We start from the raw sequence: 23,308 nt of genomic DNA, 5'->3' as shown, positions 1-23,308 counted from the left end.
ACTAAACCAGGACTAAACAAAGACTAAACCAGGTCTAAACAAAGACTAAACCAGGTCTAAACCAGGACTAAACCTGGACTAAACCTGGACTAAACCAAGACCAAACCAGGACTGAACCAGGACTAAACCTGGACTAAACCAGGACTAAACCAAGACCAAACCAGGACTAAACCAGGACTAAACCAGGACTAAACCAGGACTAAACCAGGACTAAACCAGGATTAAACTTGATTTGTTTATTTCAGTCACAGGTACAGTCACGTTTATCATACACAGACCGAAAAGGTGTCGGCTGAAGTTTGAGTTTATTCTGCTTTTACTCTTGATTCTTTTATCAGAACGTCGTCTTGACTCCAGTTCATCTTCATAAATGCAGCAACAGGAACCAGAACCAGTACAACAAAGCACTACAGCACAAACTACCGTATTTTCTGCACTATAAGGCGCACTGTCTCAGGCTACGTTCAGACTGCAGGGCTTAACGCTCAATTCGGATTTTTTTGTGAAATCCGATGTTTTTACGAGGTCGTTCACATTTCCAATTAAATGTGACTTGTATGTGACTCCAGTGTGAACATTAAACGGCCCGAAAGTGTCCCACATGTGACACTGGAGACACGACGACATCAACCTCAGCGAGCGTCTCTGTGTTTACGGAAGTTGTCCAAACATGGACGCAGCATTGAGCACCTGGAGATTTTAAAGTTCCTCTTGTACCGGAGCCAGAACATGAACAACTTACTTGTTTTAAGGAGGAGATTGAGAAGGAGAAGGACGAGGTTTTTGGTCGTGGTGTTTTCTGGGACAACGGCAGCGACGTCTGTTGAAAGGAACGTGTGGATGTGGAGACGTAGCCAAGAGTGGTGAGTGGTGATGTGCTTCACTTCAGTGACACGGAGTTCATTAACAATTTTCACCTACTTCAGCGCAGAATAGTGACGTTTGTGTCTTGTTGATAACGTGTAGGTGGATGAATGCACTTTGGCCGTTCAGACTGAAGTCGCATGTCAAAAGATCAGATATGTATCGGTTTCAGGAGCACATATCCAAGTGTCCTGGGTCGCATTTGAAAAAATCGGATCTGTATCGTTCAGACTGTCATTAAAAGATCAGATACAGGAACATAGGGGCCAAAAAATCAGATTTGGGTCACTTCAGGTTGCAGTCTGAACGTAGTCATTAAATGGTCTATTTTCAAAAGTTTTTCACCAATAAACCACACCGGACTTTAAACGAAACACAACAGTGTGATGGGTGAGTGGTTTTGTTTGTTTGTTCGTTCACGGTGACTCTGGGCTTTGTTTCAGTTGTGGCGTGTAGGGAGGTGCTGTCGCTGGATTGTCGGCGTGTTCGCAGTGACTCAGTTGTTCAGTCGTGTCTAGAAGCGGCACGTCGCGCTCGCTTTTTCGGTTCGTTCCTCCGCTCCGTTCCTCGTCGGCGTGGAGTGATGAGTGTGTCTGCGGGTGTTTGTCGCTGTGCGGTCGCTGTCTGCTCCGTGTGTGTTTGCGTGCGCTGCGGGTGGTGCGGCTTTGTAGTTTACTGAAGTCGTGCTGGGATTCGTGGAGTCGTGGATTCGTGTACCGGACGCTCTGGATTGCGAGTCGCAGTTGTTTTTTGATGGGGTTGGAGGCTCTATATCCCGGAAAATACAGTAAGCCTCTTAATTCATGAATCTGCCCAGAGTTAAACATTTAAACTTCTTTATAAACTCGAAGAGAGCGGTGCACAATTTTAGTTTTTCTGTACAGTTGTTCCGGAGCTCCACGGCTTTAACAGATACACAAAATTTCATAATGTTCGTTTGTCTGATTTTCTTTTTGATAAACATGTCCGCACCTCTGAGTTCGTGATGGCTCTTTCAGATTTTGAACATATTCTCTAATGATTTTGACAAGAGATTGTTGTTTACTTTGAACGTGATTTTCAAAGTGTAAAGGTCGACTAAACCATAAAATTTCAGAGTTTGAAGGTTTATAAATAACGCATTGGTTGGTTGATAATGTTTAACAGTGCGATTGCTCTTTTTTTGCGAGGTAAAGACTGGATTTGTTTTAGTCTTATATGTATTTCCCCAAATCTCAATACAATACGTTCTGTTGGGCCTTACCAGCGAGTTGTATAATAATAAAAAGACTGTTTTTTATCTAGGATATTTCTATATTTGTGTATAATTGCGATTACTTTGGATAATTTATTTCTAATTTTATTCATGTGTGATTTCCAGTTGAAATGAAGAAACGGCTTCAGTCACGCGGGGCCCCTCTAAAAATATTTAACACTACATATAAAAGGATTTGTAATGGTTTTTTCTTTAAATGTTATAATAATACAGTGGGATTAGTACTAATATAAAAAAATATAAGCAAATATCTAAGGTAAAGTTGATTTAAAGCTAAGTTTTTGAGGCCTGTGACTTGATGCTTCTGCTAAAAAATATACAGTGTGTTTTTAGAAAATATTTTTCTATTTACAGTTGATAAATGCGGTGGAACAAACTGGAACATGTCCGTCCCACTTCTGTTTGTTACTTTGGATGTAACTGGAGTACTGTGATGTGGTATCCTCAAAAGTACTACAGTAATATACAGTACAATAAAGTAAAACCGAGGGAACTACAGAGAACATGATCCTTCCATTTCAGACAAAAATAACTGTTAATAAGCACTTTTAAATCTGAATTCTTTATGTTCTGACCTTAATGATTCACGCTAAGATCTTGTCAAAACATTTAAAAAGGATAAATTAACATCTTTAATACTCATAAATACTCCTATATAAATATACCATGATGTTTTAAGTACAATTTAGTTAAAATTTAATAATAATAATAATAATAATAATAATAATAATAATAATAATAATAATAATAATAATTAATGATCAGTATTTGTGCCTGAACTGATCTGGAATGTTTAGTTTAGTGTGTTCATGTTTTGTCTTGAAAAAGGAAAGGGGGGCAGATAACATAAGATTTTTTCTTCTTTCTGTTTCTTTTCATTCATTTCTTGTGTGTCTGATGTTGTGACACTGTCGATGTCTTTTTATGCTTTATGAAATAAATAAATAAATTAATTAATTAAATTCATGTAAATTGCAAAAATCTAAACTATATTTGGTATTTTTGTTTAAAGACTTGAAATGACTTGAAGCTCAAAGCAGACGACTTGGACTTGATTTGGACTTGACTTGGACTTACGGGCCAGTGACTCGAAACTCGACTTGGACTTGCCTGTATTTGACTTGGGACTTGACTCGGACTTGAGGTCAAAGACTTGAGACTTACTTGAGACTTGCAAAAGAACGACTCAGTCCCACTTCTGTCAGTTATTTTTCTTTGCTCACATTTGGCCAAAAATTTGGAGAATCATCAAACGTACAGAGGCTGTGTGTAAATAATGTTGTTCTCCCTGTGTTTTTTATCTGACATGTGCATGTTCTCTGCATGGTTTAGATCACAGAACTTTACAAAACTTTAAAAGGACTTTACTTGGTTCTGTAAATGTTTTTAATTTTGTGTATTTAATCTCAGACCTGTTCACATCAGTGGAAGAGAATACACTTTAATTAGTTTTAATAAAGCATGAACAAATACATGTTTAATAAAGAACTAACAGATGAGAGCGATGACGAAAGAAAGATTCAGGCTTCATTAATATCTACCCTTTAATTAAAGCCACAGTGTGTAACTTTCTGGGCAAAAAATAGACTCAAATAAAAGTTTTCGGGGTTTTTTTTGGTCCATTTTGGTTATGTTTATAGCACTAAAAATGTACAAAAACCTGAGTTCTTGTCATGAGCGGGCTTGCATCTCCACAAACCTGACTCTTATTTGGCCTTCTTCTGCTCGTTTCCATGGAAATGTTGTTCCTTTTGCTATAATGTTCCACAGTATGATATAAAACCTACAGTATCTGTTTCCATGGAATCATACAAGTGACGTACCAACTCCAGAAAGTTACACACTGTAGCTTTAAGCAGTTAGTGAGTCAGAATAATAATAATAAGTTCATTCGGATGTTTCCATAAATGATAAATTGCATCGTCATTCAGTAATCAACAGATACGTAAGGAAATTATTTTACATTGCTCATCATAACTATAATCTCCAAAAGAAAAGAAAAAAAAAAAAAAAAGGTAACACTTTATAATAACTACACCTTATTTAGCCTTAATAAAGCATGAACAAAGACTTAATTAATAATGAACAAAGACTTAATTAATAACGATTCACGCTTAATTATTAACTAAATTCGCACTTGCACTTAATTTGCCTGTGCTCTAAATAGTTACTCATAATTATTTCATACTTAATTACTCATGAACTAACCATTTAAGCATTTATTAATCATTAATAAGCTATGAGACAATGATTTACTAATAATGCAATACAATGATCATTCAGGCAGCTGTTATCTGTTAAGTCTTTTTGAGAGCTTTTCTAAAGTGAAGACGAATTATGCTTTATAAAACATTTACTAAGCGTGAATCATTATTAATTAAATCTTTGTTCATGATTAATTAAGTCTTTGTTCATGCTTTGTTAAGGCTAAGTAAGGTGTAGTTATTATAAAGTGTTACCAAATAAATCAATAATTCCGAAAAGGAGTGGGGAGAAACAGTCATTATCTTATCCTAATCTTAATAAACGTTTGTTCACTGTGAGTTAGAGCTTTGTTCATGCTTTATTAATGCTATGTTAATGTCACTGCTCACACTAATACTGTTTTGTCTCTCCTCTCTCTTCCCTGTGCCCTTGTCCCTGTCCCTCTCTCTCTGTGCCTCTCTTCTCTCTCTCGTCCCTCTCCTCTCTCCGTGCCCTCTCTCCCTCTCTCTCCTCTCTCCTGTGCCCTCTCTTCTCTCTCCTCTGTGCCCTGTTCTCCTCTCTCTCCTCTCTCCCTCTCCTCTCCTGTCCCTCTCTCTCTCCTGTGCCTCTCCTCTCTTCTCTCCTTCTGTCTTCTCTCCTGTGCCTCTCCTTTTTGCTTCTCTCTTCTCTCCCTCTGCCCTCTCTCTTGCTCTCTCTCCTCCCTCCTCTCCTCTCCCTCCTCTCCTTCTCTCCCTCTCCTCTCCTCCTCTCTCCTCTGTCTCCTGTGCCTCTCCTCTCTCCTGTGCCTCCTTCTGTCTCTCTCCTGTGCCTCTCCTCTCTCCTTTGCCCTCTCTCTCCTCTCTCCTGTGCCCTCTCCTCTCCTCCTCTTCTGTGTCTCTCTTTGCCCTCTCTCCTGTGCCCTCTCTCTCTCCTCTGTGCCCTCTTCTCTCCTCTGTGCCTCTCCTTCTCCCTGTGCATCTCTCTGTGCCCTCTCTCTCTCTCCTGTGCCTCTCCTGTCTCTCCTCTCTGTCCCTCTCTCCTTCCTTCTTCTCTCCTGTGCCCTCTTCTCTTCCTGTGCTCTCTTCTCTCTCTGTGCCTCTTTCTTCTCTCCCCTTTCCTCTCTCTGTGTGCCTCTCTCCTCCCCTCTCTCTCTCTCTCTTCCCCTCTCTCTCTCTCCTCTCTCTCCTCTCTCTCCTGTGCCCTCTCTCTCTCTCCTCCCTCTGCCCTCTCTCTCTCCTCCTGTGCCCTCCTCTCTCTCTCCTCTGTGCCCTCTCTCTCTCTCCTCTCTCTGTGCCCTCTCCTCTCTCCTCTGTGCCCTCTCCTCCTCTCTCCTCTGCCTCTCTCCTCTCTCTCTTGTGCCCTCTCCTCCTCTCCTCCCTCTCTCCTCCTCTCCTCTGCCCTCTGCCCTCTCCTCTCTCTCTCTGTGCCCTCTCTTCTCTCTCTCTGTGCCCTCTCCTCTCTCCTCTCTGTGCCCTCTCCTCTCTCCCTCTCTCTGTGCCCTCTCTCTCTCTCCCTCTTCTGCCCTCTCCTCTCTCCTCTCTCTCCTCTCTCCTCTCCCTCTCCTCTCTCTCCTCTCTGTGCCCTCTCTCTCTCTCTCCTGTGCCCTCTCTCTCTCTCTCTCTCTCCTCCTGTGCCCTCTCTCTCTCCTCTCTGTGCCCTCTCTCTCTCTCTCTCTCTCTCTCTCCTGTGCCCTCTCTCTCTCTCTCCTGTGCCCTCTTCTCTCTCCTGTGCCCTCTCTCTCTCCCCTGTGCCCTCTCTCTGTGCCTCTCCTGTGCCCTCTCTCTCCCTCTCTCCTCTCTCCTCTGTGCTCTCTCTCTCTCTGCCCTCTCTTCCTCTCCTCTCTCCTGTGCCCTCTCTCCTCTCTCCTGTGCCCTCTCCTCTCTCTCCTGTGCCCTCTCCTCTCTCCTGTGCCCTCTCCTCTCTCTCCTGTGCCCTCTCTCTCTCTCCTCTCTCTCTCTCTGTGCCCTCTCTTCTCTCTCCTGTGCCCTCTCTCTCTCCTCTCTCCCCTGTGCCCTCTCCTCTCTCCCTCTGTGCCCTCTTCTCTCTCTCCTCTGTGCCCTCTCCTCTCTCTCCTGTGCCCTCTCTCCTCTCTCCTGCCCTCTCCTCTCTCCTGTGCCCTCTCTTCTCTCTCCTGTGCCCTCTCTTCTCTCCTGTGCCCTCTCTCTCTCCTCTCTCTCTCTCCTGTGCCCTCTCCTCTCTCCCTCTGTGCCCTCTCTCCTCTCTCCTGTGCCCTCTCTTCTCTCCTCTCTCCTCTCTCCTGTGCCCTCTCTTCTCTCTCTCCCTTGTGCCCTCTCTTCTCTCTTCCCTCTTCCCTGTGCCGTGTGCCCTGTGCCCGTGGAGCAGGTGGGCGGGCACACCATGCTGCCGATTCGCTGGATGCCTCCTGAGAGCATCATGTACAGGAAGTTCACCACAGAGAGCGACGTGTGGAGTTTAGGCGTCGTCCTCTGGGAAATCTTCACCTACGGGAAACAGCCCTGGTACCAGCTGTCCAACAACGAGGTGAGACCTGCTCCAGACCTGGGTTAGACCAGGGTTAGTCCTGGTTTAGACCTGATTTAAACCTGCTTTAGACCTGATTTGCTCCTAGTTTAGTCATGGGCAAGAACTGATTAGACCTGGTTTAGTCCTGGGTTAGACCTGATTTAGACCTGGTTTAGTCCTGGTTTAGTCCTGGTTTAGTCCTGGGTTGGACATGATTTAGTTCTGGGTTAGACCTGTTTTAGACCAGCTGTGGACCCGGTTTAGACCTGATTTAGTCCTGGTTTAGACCTGAATTATTTCTGGTTTAGACCCAGTTTAGATGTAGTTTAGACCTGGTTTAATCCTGGTTTAGACCTGGTTTAGTCCTGGGTTAGTCCTGGTTTAGTCCTGCTGTTTTAGACCTGCTGTAGATCTGGTTTAGTCCTGAACCTGGTTAGACCTTTAGTCCTGGGTTAAACCTGATTTTGTCCTGGTCTAGACCTGATTTAGACCTGGGTTAGTCCTGGTTTAGATCTACTTTAATCCTGGTTTAGACCTGATTTAGTCCTGGGTTAGACCTGCTTTAGACCTGCTTTAGACCTGGTTTAGTCTAGGTTTAGACCTGGTTTAGACCTGCTTTAGACTTAATTTATTCCTAGTTTAGTCCTGGTTTAGTTCTGGTTTAGATCTGTTTTTTGCTGATTTAAATCAATGATGAAAACCGCTCAAAGACAGAAATCATAATCACAGTCACAAAACAGATGGAGAAACAACGATCTGAAACAATAATATTTACATTTTAAAAGTTCAAACTGATTAAATTCCTGAATCTGAATCAGTAATTAGACCGTCCCCGGTAATAATAATAATAATAATAATATCCCATCAGACCATGTGGTTATGAAACTTGTGAACATGTGACCTGTGATTCACCAGCGTCTCCATGGCAACCAGAGGGCATGTGAGGCGAGGATATTTGTGCATAAGTATAAGTCTGATCCTTTGTGTCTGGCTCTGGCCTCCCGCTCTAATGTACGATGCAGCAGAGTGTGTTTAATGTAGTTCACAGTCTGCGGAGGGTCAGTGTGGTCAGACCAGAGACGGTGCAGGAGTGGACGTCACCCGCAGAGACGTTAGAGGAGAGAATCTGGAGCTACGATTATGTTTTATGGTCGATTAGTCCTGATTTCTTCATTCATTGTTGCATTACAGTGGAGTTAGAAAAAAAAAAGGACTCAGACTTCTCCAGTACTTTACGATGATGTGAGTCTGGTCACCGGTCAATCTCGCTGAGTTCAGACGCCGCGCCCCCAAACGCCACGCCACGGCTGCAAACGCCACACCCGCAAACGCCACGCCCGCAAACGCCACGCCACGGCTGCAAACGCCACGCCCGCAAACGCCACGCCCCCAAACGCCACGCCACAGCTGCAAACGCCACACCCGCAAACGCCACGCCCCCAAACGCCACGCCACGGCTGCAAACGCCACACCCCCAAACGCCACGCCACAGCTGCAAACGCACACCCCGCAAACGCCACGCCCCCAAACGCCACGCACAAGCTGCAAACGCCACACCCGCAAACGCCGCATCCCTCAAATGGCGCATCCCTCAAACTCCGCACCCGCAAACGGTGCACATGCAAACGCCCCAAGCCCCGGGGTTTCATATTGGCCGCCCATTCAAGTCAATGGACCAAACTCAATGGCGCATGACTCCAGATTCGCCTTTAGCCCGGCGAGGCACTTCCGGTGGCTCTGGCCTGGACCAATTGAGCATGTGCAGTAGTGTCTTTTCTCGCGCGGGCACACGCCAGTGCACACGAGCACACGCACGGAGGGAGGGCTCATGTATCACCTGATCGCTTTGACCAATCAGAGCGAGAGGAACAGAGCGCAGCCGGAGTGAATGATTATAACGTGTTTTTTAAGACAACTGAAGGATTTTCAGCCAAAGTTGTAGGTCCCTGTCAGCCGAACATGAGCAGTTTGTGATTACATTGTGCTCTATGAGAAACATCCTGTCTCAGCTCAGGGGATTTTTTCTGCTGAAGTACCAGTGAGTGTCACTACGTCACCTGGACGCAGCTACAAGCAGCAGCACCCTCCAGGGGTAAACCCCAACCACGACTCTAACCCATAGTCCCAAACCTTAACACTAGGCCCAACCCTAAATGTAACCTAAACTTAAACCTAACCCTAATCACAACCCTAACCCTAACTCCTAACCAAACCCTTCCATTTTTCTATATTTTGATGCGTGTTTATTAAAAAAAAAAAAATCCAACATGGCAGACTTCCTGTTTGTAAAGTGGAGTGGTCACAATATACTTTTTTGTTCGTATTGCCAAGATGCATCTGACTACCAAACTTGGTTTACGCCAAACTTTGTGGACGTCCCATTGGGAGGAACAGATTTTTGGCTTGTCGCCATGGTAACACAATGTAAACAGGGTGTGGGCATCAATGAGTTTTTTTATTGAGACCATGTCACAAATTTGCATAACAAATTTTGTATAATAAAATGCAATTTTTCCAACTGCACCCATTTTTGTATTTTCTTAAATCAGTCTGCTCAGGCTCAGGGTCCATCCACAATGAAAATTTGAGTGAATTCGGCCAAAGTTTGGGCAATTTGGTGATTTTATCATTATAATAGTCGTGACCATGTGTGTTTCTGCCTTTTGCTTTTGCACGACTCCTTATTTTTGGCTCATGATCCAAAGGCAGAGAACAGGAACTGACCAATAAGTGTCAAAGGTCAATTTTGAGCTCAATATTTTTCGCATACAAATATTTCTTCATTATAGCGACTAGTTGTTAAATTTTGGGAGCCCTGCCTATTATACTTTTGTCTGGACAAAACAGAAACTTGGAAGTCGTTTTTCTCAGTTTCACACTCTGGCGAGTTCAGGTCTTTTGCCTTTGTGGGGCAAATATCTGATTGGACAAACACATTTGGTTGTGGTTCAAGACACGATGGAGGGAGCGAGGACCAGACTGAAATCTCTCTGTATAAAAAACAAAACACAGAGATCTCATTCTGAATTTACCAGCCAACCCAGATCCAGTGTCCTGTTTGCACGATTTATATTGAAAATAATGCAAATGTATGTTTCTTATGCTCACAATCAACAAATTGGACAGAGCTTTGAGACAATCCTGATGGTTCTTGAGATACAGTAACCATAGAAACCGGTGAAAGACACAGACCATACGTGTCCAGATGGCCATTAGCAGAAGAGGCTCAGAGTGGACTCCCGTTTCAGCGCAGACTCCCAAACGGTCCCGGTGTGATCCTGGAGCCGAGTCAGAACAGAGAGGGACCAGAGACGCTGTGGGAGGTGGACGACATGGACCAGAGATGGTTTAGATTCAGAAAACTGCTTCAAATTCTGTCCGGCTTCGGTTCAAGATTTGAAAATGGTGGATTTAACCCGTACACGCCCGCTGCTCTGTACTACTCCAGTTTTATTTTCTTAATTGGACACATAGGATTCGGGTTCGTCTGTTTGTTGTGATGATGTTTACGGCGACGTCAGCTCCCTTTGAGGACCACAGTTCTCGAACATGGAAATCAGCTGATCTGTTTCTTTTGTTAAGTCATTTTAGATGAAATTTGAGATTTAAAATGTCCAAATTATAACAAAATGATCATGAGTGTCATAGGTCCCATCCACACTAGTTCGTATTCGAGTCGTTTTCGTTGTGGATGCAGTGTTCGTTCATACTAATCTGATGGAAAACAGCTCCAGAGACGGAACGATTTTGTGCCGCCAGCAGATCTGATCCGGCACTAGATCAAAATCTCAATTTTCATCTAAAACAACTTAACAAAAGAAACAGAAAAGCTGATTTCGTCAAGGGAAAATAATTTATTGACCTTCTTCCTACGGGATTTGGTGCATTACATACTTCACGACCAAATAACAGCGATTGATTAAATAAAAAAATTTACCCACCTACTGTTGAGCGAACGAATTCTAATGCTGCGAGGTCAGACGGTTTCTACAAAGTGAAACCGGCTGATGAATCGGTCAGTGCTAAAACAACAACAGCTTTCCGGTTAGTGTCCACATTTTTCTCCAAGCCGGACAAACGAAACACAATAAAACGTTTGAAGCGCGGACATGACGTCACATCCGAGATCCGAGCGGAAGACGAATGGATAAACGAACGCAGCATAATAATGACTTGAAATTTCCACACTCACAGTCACACTAAGGCAAGGTGTGTGACGTGTCTTGGCCCTCGGACACAAAGCGAGCGTAGATCAGAGCTGCAACTGACCGTACAATCTCTGCCGTTTTACGATGTACCGCCAGAACCGCCGTCACCCCGCTGTAATTAACTCAAAACATACAAATGATGTGATTAAGCGGCCTTGTAAAATACTCGTGGTGAATCAAAGCTCGGGCGACCTCAGCTCTTTTTAATGGTAGAACAAATGTACTTTAATGCTTCACGTGGATTTGCTGAACACGCGTTTCTACGTCAAAGCGGCGAACCAGCGTTTTAGCTCACACAGCTGCTCCGGAGTTACTCAATCACATTCATAACTCCGCCGCACACCAGCCGCTTAATCCTACAGGAAAAATTAAACACAGTCATTACGTTATACGGCCAGACTCATGTAAATGTCCCAGAAGAGGCTTTACTCCACACTCAAGTCCATGTAAAAGCTGCACTGCGTAGCTTTTCGTGTTTGTATTCAAGACGTCGTTGCGTCACCTGGAATGTCCCGCAGTATGGCATTTTAAACAGTGCGTTATTGGCTCTATTACCAGTGAAAAAAATCATTCTCACGATTAGGGTTGTGCAAAAATATTGAGATATCGTATCGTTTAATGTGATGATACAGTATCGATATCATGGGCTGCTGTATCGATATATCGCCAAGAGTATTTTTTGGTATGTTTTACTAAATTATTTTGTTACAGCTACAGTTTTGTTGCCTGTTTAGAGGAAGGAAACTCATTTATGCGACACATTTGACATTTAAATTGTTTGTGTTTCATATGAACTTTACGCAAGAAGTGGTTTAACAAAGACTTTTACTGTCACAGACATGATTTAGCCTTTATTTTTAGTGAACCGTATCGAATCGATATGACATATATCGTATTGAATCGAAAGTGCTCTGTATCGAGATATGTATCGTATCGGCAACTTCTTAACGATACTCAGCCCTAATCACGATTATTTTGGTCAATACTGAATTATTTGAACAATTATTTTATAGTTACATGATGCATTTGTTCAGCATTTCTCTCTCTCTGAAAAAAAACTAAAACACACACACTTTGTTACTGATAATTTACACCAAATGTTCAAACTGAAAATAAATTAAGACGTGGATAAAATTGCTGGTGCCCCTCTGGCAATGAAAAAAAATCAACAATAATCACTGAAATAACTTGAAACTAAGAAAAGCAATAATAAATAAAAATTTACTGAAAATAGTCCAACAAAAATCAAACACTGCTTTTCACCTGTGATTAAACAGAATTATTAGAAAAAACAAAATAATGAAACTGGCTTGGACATTTGCACATTTTTGTTGCACAACTCTGCACACAAACGACTTCTGTCACTATGTTATTAGGTTCTTTTTACAGACCAAGAGTTTGTTTTCATACCTGACAGTTTCGACTGCTCACTACCGCTCTTCTTCAGAGTCACGTGATGTTGCTGTGACGTGTCTGGTCAGCTGATTTAAACAGGTTTTGGCGCTGTCTTCCTACCGGTGGAGGCAGGACGACAGCGCCACCTGCAGTCCCACTTCCTCAGGACAGTATCCCAGGTGTGTGAGAGTAAACAATCCCTCTCGTCCCGGTTTATCGTCCCGTGGGCACGTTTCCGTATTTCGATTGCCTCTTTAATCCAGCGACGATGTTTGTTTTCTCTGTCCCAATGATGTTTGCTCCGTCCCAGTCCATAATGTGCTTCTCTCTTTTGCAGTGTCAGAAACGGCTGAACAGATTTGAGTTGTTCCTGTTCTGCTTTGTTTTGTTTCTCATGTTTCACCTTCACTGTTGCCTTCTCGCATTCTGTCCTATGTTCCTTTTCTCATGCCCTGAACTCCCTCCCTGTTTCCCTGATGTATGTTTTGTTGCAGGACATGCGGGTATTTTGTATATGACGTTACATTTATGCTCCGCTAGTGAGCAGTCGAAACTATCTGGTATGAAAACAATAATAACATAAAATATCAGAAGATCAAATGAATCTCATTGGAAGATTTCTATAACTGTCAGTGAGACTTCTGCTCTTGTTAACAGGTATTTTGACCCACTCCACGTGAGCAAACTGGTCTTGTTGTCTCGGGTTTGAAGGTTCCTTCTCCAGACGTACGTTTCAGCTTCTTTCACAGATGTTCAGTAGAATTGAGATCTTGGACTCACAGAAGAACACTCCAGTCCAATGTTCTGTTCTTAGTCATTCTTGTGTGTTTTAGCTGTGTGTTTTGGGTCATTATCCTGTTTGAAGACCCATGACCTACAACGAGACCAAGCTTTCTGACACTAGGCGACACATTTCGGTCCAAAAAACCTTGATAGTTTTGAGATTTCGTTGTACCTTGCACAGATTCAAGACACCCTGAGCCAGATGCAGCAAAACATCCCCAGAACAAAACCAAACCTCCTCCGTGCTTCACAGTAGGGACAGTGTTCTTTTCTTGGTCTGCTTCAGTTTTGCGTCTGTTTCGCGTCTTTCGTTACCAGAAGGGTGCCAACAATTTTTGTCCACGACTGTATAAGCTACAAATATGAACCTTAAAGCAGTTTTGTGATGTGAACATGAATAAATTATACTTTGAACATGAAATAAGGCAAAGAAAAACATAAATACATCTAAAATAAACTCTATATCCAGCTGTTCTACTTTAAGTTTAATCATTTCAATTCGATTATATGAGTTTGCAGATCTTTTGACACACAAATTGAAATCCTGCTCAAAATTCAGTTAATTGCACAGCCTTAACCAGTGTTTATATATTCTCCTTATTATGCTTGAAAAACATAAAATCTTACTGTGCGTGGGGGTGCCTCTCCACGCATCTGACCTTACACTGGCCTAACTTAAACGTTCTCTGGCTCCAAACAATGAAATCTCCATGGAAACCAGCAAATGTGCAAGAAAGAAGAAAACAAAGGCATAAAACAAATGTGAAACAACAACAACAAAAAAGGGCCATAAACAAATGTGTTTTTAAAAGATTGGGGGTTGATGGAACATATGCTTTAAATGCTTTAAAAATTAAACACTTAATTCCTAATGATTATTCAGAATTAAACTTAATTCCAAAGTAAGTAGGTGGTTTATTCCAATTTTAAAGCCAAATTGATTTATCCCTCGATCATGTAAACGTTTGTTCTTATTAAAAATAATTCCGGTTGTTCAGCACATGCTCGTTGGGTCGCCCGTCTGACGTAATGACACACTGCAAGATGTGTAATTTTTTTAAAAAAAATAAGTATGCTTCGGACTTCGGGATACTTAGAGCAGCCCACTCCCGCATCCCGCAGTTTGTCTTCTTCCTCCTTTTCCGACACTCTTCCCTTCTCCTCCTCAGCCGACAGACGTAAAGCGTGATGACAGAATTCTCCAGCTGCTGCTTCATTATCATGGAAACAACTGCGAAAAAAGTTTGGATCATGTTTGTGTCTGTGCCGTAACGACAAACCAAGATGACAAAATAGCCGGTAGCAGCTGAAGTGTGTGTTTTCTTCGGGTTGACATAAATACATTCGTTTCTCTGTCCAATCAGAACACTTCCCAACCTCCAGACGTTGTAAACGTTTTCCATGTAAACTTCAAATCGGAATTATTTCTATGTAAACTTGAAGGAGAATATTTTAATTCCAAACTATTTAATTTGGAATAATTAATTCGGAATTAAAAAACATCATGTAAACATTCCAGACAAAGCAATAACATGTTCCATGGAACACAGCATTTGTTTCGGACGGACCCTCCACCAGAAAAGTTACACAATGGAACTTCAAAATTAAACTCATTGTACAACTCTTAGACACGGTAAAAAACAAGCCCTGGGGTTTCAAAATGGGCGCCCATTCAAGTCAGTGCGCCGAGCTCAATGGCGCATGATCCCAGATTCGCCTTTAGCCCGGCGAGGCACTTCCAGTGGCTCCGGGCCAATTGAGCATGTGCAGTTGTGTTTTTTCTCTGGTGGGCACATGCCAATGATCACTTTGACCAATCAGAGCGAGAGGAGCAGGAGTGCAGGAGTGGACTAAGTGAGAGCGACATCGTCCACAGAGATGTTAGAGGAGACAATCTGGAGCTACTGTCATTTTTTTATGGTCAACTAGTCCCGATTTGTTCATTCATTGTCACAGGATTAATATGAAACACATTCCCCAGTCGAGTTAAAAAAAAAAAAAAAAAGAGGCTTAGACTTCTCCAATACTTTACCATGATGTGAGTCTGGTCACCGGTGAATCTTGCTGAGTTCAGACGCCGCGCCCGCAAACACCGCACCCCTGAAACACTGTACCCACAAACGCTGCACCCCACACTTACCGTAATAACTGTAAACCCCAAGCCCCGGGGTTTCAAACTGGCCGCCCATTCAAGTCAGTGGACCGAGCTCAATGGTGCATGATTCCAGATTCGCTTTTAGTCCGGCGAGGTATTTCTAGTGGCTCTGGGCCGACTGAGCATGTGCAGTAGTGCTCTTTTCTCCCACACGCCAATGCACACGAGCGCGAATCACGTGACGGCTTTGACCAATCAGAGCGAGAGGAGTTAGAGCAGAGCTGGAGCGAACGATTATAAAGCGTTTTTTTAAGACAACAGAAGGATTTTGAGCTGAGAAAAAGTTCATGATCTCAAAACAGATAAAAATCGCCACAAAAGCCGACATTTTTGAAGGTTGTTTGTTCTCCGACAGCCGAACATGAGACGTTTGTGATTACATCGCGCTTCTCAGCCCAGGGATTTTTCCGCTGTAGTTCCAGTGAGTGTCACAACGTCGACAGGAGGCAGCTACAATCAGCAATACTCTATCCAGTTATTTTAATAGATCCATGGTAGTGATGGGCAGTTGATGAAATTTTCTTAATCGATCGTCGAGAGAATTAACGATCGATTATCGATTAATCATTAACGTTTTTATATTAAAATGATCATCATTATTATTACTATCTGCACTACTAATCTGCATAAATAAATTCAACTTTACGACAAATAAACCGTAACGACTCTAGAGCCACATCAGCCCGTTTGACATTATAATGTGTTTAATGCAGATTTGCGCAACACAGAAACAAAACTTAAAACCGCATCGCTAATTTACATAAACTCAGCGAAGATAAAACTCCAGCTCTTGTGTCGCTGATGTGGTTCAACTTCTGTCGGATTAAAAGACATGACTCAGGTGAATACAGGTTAGTGTGACCAGATTTGCGTTTGTCAAAACCAGGACACCGTACGGGGGGAGGGAGGTGGGGACTCGTCATCGACATTGAGCGACTCTCACCTGGTAAAGCTTTTTCCCACTGGACACAGAAACATATGTGCTGCTTTATACACTGTGCACATGGACTCACACTTGTCCCGTCCAGAAAGGAAAGTGTGGAATTTCTTGTACAAGTTGTCGTTAAATCCACATTTGCACTTCGGTACGTTGCAGACGGACTGACTGTTTGTGTCTCGCTCCTTCTGATGCAGAGAGACACATGTACAGACCCTGTTTGGTCACGCTACGCACAGCAACTTACATTCGGTTTGTCGATTAAAATTTACGTAATCGATGAAATTCTTAATGATCAATTATCGATGAATCGACTAATCATGCCCATCCCTAATCCATGGTCAAAACTGACGCTCTTGTTCTTCTTCTCTTCCTTCAGGTGATCGAGTGCATTACGCAGGGCCGTGTGCTACAGCGCCCCCGCACCTGCCCCAAGGAAGTGTACGACCTGATGCTGGGCTGCTGGCAGAGAGAACCGCACATGAGACTCAACATTAAGGAAATCCACGGCCTTCTTCTCAACCTGGCCAAAGCTTCTCCGGTTTACCTGGACATCCTGGGCTAAACCACGGACCCGACCCCCCTTCTCCTTCCTCGTCCACCGTCTCGTCCACCGCCTCGTCCACCTTCTCCCCCGAACCCTGGAACGCGCGAGTGTGTGCAAGCATGTGTGCGTGGAAATAACACACCAACACTACGGCCATCTCCGAAAATGTATCCCGCCTCCTTAAGCATCTACGGTCCCTCCGAACCCGCTCTCCTCTTTCCTCCCTCCACTTTTCCTCGTCTTTCTTCATCCCGGAATATTTTAACGTTGGAAAAACAAAACAAAAAAGAAATCGTACCCTTCGTTCTAATGCTTTAAACCAACTTGGGGCTCAGATTTGATGAAGCCAGGGTTACCGGGCGACGGATTTGGTGGCTCCTTCTTTTCTCCCCCCCTTCGGATCTTTACCAAATGGAGGGGGAATCCTGGATCGTTTTCTGCTTGTACATACAAAAAACTGGGATTTTTTTTTTTTGTTGGTTTTTTTTTCTGTTTTTTGGTTTGTTTTTTTGGGGGATTTCGTGCGATTCGGAGCCTTGAAGACACTGTGTTCCCTCCTCTCGCCTTTGGGTTGGACTGCTACCAGAGGAGGAGAGGTCATTCTGATTTCTGAAACGAACTCTACAGATCTGTGTATTAGAATTGTATAAATAGTTTGAAGATGATACAGTATCTTTATAACAATATCCTTAACAATATCTCATGCAACGCTTCAAATGTAAAAGCGGCTGTGTCTCCACTTACATCCTTGTGTTACGTAAGCAATGCACAATGACATTCTCAAAGGGCAGCGTGCGGATAATGGCAGAGATAAAACTGTTTGCAAACACTTTATAATAACTACTTTTAATACAGAAAGACAAAGATTTAATTAAGTTTATTAAAAATGATTCAGGCTCCGTAACTACAACAATAACAAAACCCTAACTACGCTTCTCCTGATCGACTTGTTTTGGCTCCTGATCCGAACAAATTTTTAAAAATATTTGCCAATACAATACTTATCTTCTAATTTTTTAGATATTTTATTCACACAATTTAAGCTGTGGCTTTATAAATAATGAAGTAAAGTGGTCCCTCGTTTACCGCGGGGGTTGCGTTCTAAAAATAACCCGCAAAATCCGCGAAGTAGTCAGCTTTATATTTTACAATTATTATATCTGTCTGGTTTAGTCTTTTTATAATCCTGGTTTAGTCTTGTTTTTTGTGTTTTTAAGGAAATAGCCTAATATGGGCCCTTTAAACTCCATGCACCTTCACTAGAATCATTTGGGTAATTGGCAAAAACTAAATGTAAAATGTAGCTGTTAACTTGTAAACTGCCACTTCATGACATCACAAGGTGGTACAGAGCATTTTGAGGTTTGGAGATGTAAACAGACTAATAATAATAATCAAACGTTACTCAAACTTGCATGACTAAAACACAACTCCAGGTCTGTTTTTGAGGAGGTAACAACATTACGTTCTAAAAATAACCCGCAGTAAGTGAAATCCGCGAAAAAGTATTATATCTGTTTTAAGGCTTTAAAACCCGTCACCACAAACTTTATACACTTTTCTCAGGTCAGTTACAACTCTTTTTGCTTCCTTTTTAAAACTTATTGCTGCTGTCGTCTTTATGTTATTTTCCTCCTTCTTTACGTAATGAACCGAAGATAAGTTTTTTCTGTAATGGCGACCTTCAGCGTGTCCAGAAGTCCAACTTTTTGTGCGATGGTTTGCATCTTCCTCGGCCTTTTGGGTGCGACCACAGGAGACTCTGTCGGTGCAGAACATTTCGTCGACATTGTGGGTTTTGTTAGGGAGAAAACTTGTAAACATACAGCACTTCCAGGGCAGCCGTGGGGTCTTGAAAGTCTTAAAAAGGTCTTAAAATTCATGTTCCTAAGTTAAGGCCTTAAAAAGTCTTAAATTCTGTTGTCCAAGTCCTTATTTTTTTCACAGAGCTCTTAAATTTCATTAGCCTATTTTTAGTAAACTCAACCGGGCTGCAGTGCGATGTTAAACAGAGGAAGAAGAAAAAAAACAAAACAACGTGAAGCTGAAGTTTGCAGAATAAAAGAAGTGCACAAATGCATCTGTATTTGTCACGATGTGCGTTTGCGTTTGGTAAATGTGCAGACTAAATCCCACTTCAAAACCAGTAAGAGAATGCAGGAACTTGAAAAAAACAGGTTTAAAAATCCTCCCCACTTTTCTGTAAAGTGCCAGTGGAAGTTCTTTTTAAGAAGGGGTTCTCAAACTGTGAGTGAGGGTCCAAAAAAGAGGCGCAGAGTGTTCAAGTGTAGCGCAGTTTTTTTTTGTTTAGTTTTTTTTGTAATAGGTGGATCATAGATTAACTTGGTCATTTTATAAGTAGCTTGGATGCTGAAAAAGTGTGGGTGCCCCTGTTCTGGATATAGTAGTTGGTTGGTCATTATTAGAATTTTGCCCGCATAATGGGTGCAATGTTAGTCTTAGTTTTCATTTAAGTGGTCAATATTCAAATCTCACGGTATGATAGTATCACGATGTGCATCTCACGGTAGGACATTATCACGATATGCATCTCGCGGGTATGATATTATCACGATATGCATCTCGCGGTAGGATATTATCACGATGTGCATCTCGCGGTAAGGACATTATCACGATATGCATCTCGCGGTATGATGTTATCACGATGTGCATCTCGCGGTAAGGACATTATCACGATATGCATCTCGCGGTATGATATTATCACGATATGCATCTCGCGGTATGATATTATCACGATGTGCATCTCGCGGTATGATATTATCACGATATGCATCTCGCGGTATGATGTTATCACGATGTGCATCTCGCGGTATGATATTATCACGATATGCATCTCGCGGTATGATATTATCACGATATGCATCTCGCGGTATGATATTATCACGATGTGCATCTCGCGGTATGATATTATCACGATGTGCATCTCGCGGTATGATGTTATCACGATGTGCATCTCGCGGTATGATATTATCACGATATGCATCTCGCGGTATGATATTATCACGATGTGCATCTCGCGGTATGATATTATCACGATGTGCATCTCGCGGTTCGATATTTATTGCGATATTTTGAAGAGGTTAACAGAATTGTACATTTCCAAATTTTTCCTTTTTTAAACACCTGGACCAGTCTTCAGTGTGGATCCAAAGAAATAAGATTTAAACATGCTTAATAACTGCAAATTAGTAAAGGATCATGGCCTATGCAGTTCCTTTTAATTCTTTTAAGTGAAAAACCTTGTAGTTCGATTTATTGTGACGGTCCACGAAAGTTTTGACGATACAATATCATGATATTTAGATTGTGAAGTATTACGGAGCCTGAATCGTTCTGAATATTTGTCGAGGTATAACATTTGTTTTGGTAGAGTTATTATAAAGTGGTACCAGATGTTTACTTTTTTATATTGATGATAGAAAGATTAATTTGCAAGAAACAGTACTGCAAAAAATGACAGTAGTCTAATGTTTAATTTCCAAACAGGGCTGGGCAATATTGTGATAAAAAATTAACACATTGACACAAAATATTTAAGTTTCTCTGCTCCAAAACGTGCTTTTACTGACATCTCCGTTAAAAAGAGTGATCGTTGACGCTTCGAAACGACTTTGTACAATTCAAAACGTAATTGAAATTTGACTAGCACAGCCCCACCTCGCTCACCGTCACCATTTCGAAACAACATCTATTTCAGCACTCTGCCTTATGCCAAATGTAGTATAACCATTTCTCATCGCCGACGTCTCTCACTAACAACATCTGTGCTAATTCTAGACCCGCTCGCTTACACTCATCATTCAATATAATTACACAATATCAAGTGTGTCACTGGAGACGCAGCCTATTAGTGTGTGTGCATATTACATTGTGTCACTTCTTCTTCTTCTTCTTCTTCTTCTTCTTCTTCTTCTTCTTCTGCCTCTCTCCATATCAAAACACGACGAGTGCTCGGGCCCAGCGGCGGCCGTGACAGACGATCCACTCACCAGGCCAAGTGCAAGGGTCAAGGGGCAATTGATTCACTTGTCTGCAGCTGTCGGACGGTTGTAAAGACATTATCGTGTGTTTAGGGGCTGTGATGGGAAAGGGGGGGGGGGGGGTTTGATTTTATACACTGCAAAAAACTAAAATACACAAGTTAATTAGCTTGAATTCAGAATATCTATCTTGTTTCTTTTACATTTTTATTATTATTTATATATTATTTATTTGAACTGGGCCCATAAACAAATGTAAATTAATTAATCTGACGCGCGTATCACAGCGTTCATATCAGGAGTGTCAAACTCAAATTCACAGGGACTAAGTCGTGGGTCAAACAAAATATTTATTGAAAAATTTTCAACAACATCTGCATGTTTTCTCTTCTTTCGAGATATGTAATGTTAATGTTTCTTATTAAAATAAATGTTTAATAATAGTTTTGCTTAAACATTGAATCCAGAACAAGCAAAATATTAAATAATAACAACATTTTAAATAAATAATGTCTCTATAGTCGATCTGTAGCCGGCGAGCAGCTCTAATACATATTTGATATGGTCTCGCGGCCCAAATATAGTTATATCACGGGCCAAATTTGGCTCCCGGGCCTGAGTTTGACATGTCTGGTTTATACTTTAGGCAAATTTATAACACAAGTCCCCAAATACTCAATTTATATTTCACAGTACAAAGAAGCAAAAACAACAGCATCAATTAATAACAATTAATAATAATAATTAATATATTTTATGAAGACAAAAGGAGTAAGAGATTCTGACTTTTTATTTTGAAATTGTCTATTAATTAACAAAAAAAAAAAAAAAAAAGGTTAATTTTGCTTGTAACATGAAAAACAATCATTGAATTAGCCAGAAATACTTTAAATCAAAAATATTAAATCTACAAATGAAACTGAGCTGAATAAGTTACAACAACTCAAGAAGAACAACTCAAATTCTTAGATTTTTAAATTTAAGTCATTTTATTGAGTTCAGGCTATATTGTTGAAAGGGGTTATTTCAAACTACTTTTACTTACTTTTTTGCTTGTAATATGAAAATATATATATTTAATATATTTATATATATTGAAATGTACCAAAAATACCTTAAAACAAATCATGACAAAATTACAAACTACAAAACCAAGTAGATCAAAACTTGTAAAAACAACTCAAATTCTTATACTTTGAATTCAAATAATTATAATTCACATCGACTTTCTGTTTTGTATTTAAATCTACAAATGAAACTGAGCTAAACTAGTTAAAACAACTCATATTCTTGTATTTTTTAAGTTAAGTCATGAGTATTGAGTATTGTTGAAAAAAATTACATCTATTAATTAAGTAAAACCAACTCAAATTCTTCTCCTTACGCTGAATTCAAATCATTATAATTCATATCGACTTTCTGTTTTGCAGTGTATTTAAACCAGTACAAATGAAATTGAGAAAAACTAATTAAACTCAACTCATATTCTTAGGTTTGTAATATGAAAAACAAATACTGAAATGAACCAAGAAATACCTTAAAACAAATCATAACAAAATAACATCTACAAAGTACAAACAAAGTAAAAACAACTCATATTCTTATATTTCTTAAGTTAAGACATGTTACTGAGGTTTGTTGAAAAAAATCAATCAATATATTTCACTTGTAATATGAAAAACAAATACTGAAATGAACCAGAAATACCTTCAAACAAATGACAAAATTACATCTACAAACAAAGTAAAAACAACTCAAATTCTTATACTTTAAATTCAACTCATGATACTTCACATCGACTTTCTGTTTTGTATTTAAAGCAGTACAAATGAAATTGAGCTAAATTAGTTTAAACAACTCATATTCTTATATTTTTTAAGTTAAGTTGTGAAACAAATACTAAAATAAACCAGAAATACCTACACAATATCTACAAACTAAGTAAAAACAACTCAAATTCATTATACTTTGAATTCAAGCAATTATAATTCACACCTACTTTTTATTTTGTATTTAAACCTCTACAAATTAAATTGAGCTAAACTAGTTAAAGGGATAGTTCGGGTTTTTTGACATGAATCTGTATGTCATCCCCGTCAGCAGTGTCGTGCATCCACACTGACTTTACCTCCGACAGCGTCCGGTGAGCCGAGATCCTGGCCGGTTTTGGTGCTGAGGAAAGTAGTTCAGCAAGTTGGCTGGGGACAGTCTAATAAAGCGTTTTTCTTCTCAAAACAATATGTGTTCAAAAGAGTGATACATTTGCACCACAAAACCTCCGTCCTCTAAAAAGTCAGACCTCATAATCACTTGGCACTATTTTCTCTCCGTACGTATCACTGCGCCTCTAGGTCACAGCTGTGCCTGTTTCACTTTGTTAACTGCTCGGAATATTCGCCTCTTCTCTCTCTTTGCCTAATTTTGTCTGACTCTCTCTGGCGAATTTCGGCATTGGTATATTCGGGTTCAAAAAGATATCCCATTGGCTCTGTGCT

At 41.1% G+C, this 23,308-nt stretch overlaps 1 protein-coding gene across 1 annotated transcript in view; it reads left to right on the top strand.

The window, feature by feature from the left end:
• ntrk2a (neurotrophic tyrosine kinase, receptor, type 2a) overlaps positions 1–16,830 on the top strand; it is a 337,581-nt gene extending 320,751 nt beyond the window's left edge. The window contains exons 19-20 of the mRNA XM_055161959.1: positions 6,647–6,805; positions 16,645–16,830. Coding sequence (XP_055017934.1) covers positions 6,647–6,805; positions 16,645–16,830 — 345 coding nt within the window. The remainder of the gene's footprint in view (positions 1–6,646; positions 6,806–16,644) is intronic.
• Positions 16,831–23,308: the final 6,478 nt, after the last annotated feature.

Source organism: Boleophthalmus pectinirostris, unplaced genomic scaffold (assembly GCF_026225935.1).
Source record: "Boleophthalmus pectinirostris isolate CB_2022bp ecotype Guang Dong unplaced genomic scaffold, ASM2622593v1 HiC_scaffold_4, whole genome shotgun sequence".
NCBI classification, from domain to species: domain Eukaryota; kingdom Metazoa; phylum Chordata; class Actinopteri; order Gobiiformes; family Gobiidae; genus Boleophthalmus; species Boleophthalmus pectinirostris.
This window is presented reverse-complemented; position numbering and strand designations above follow the sequence as displayed.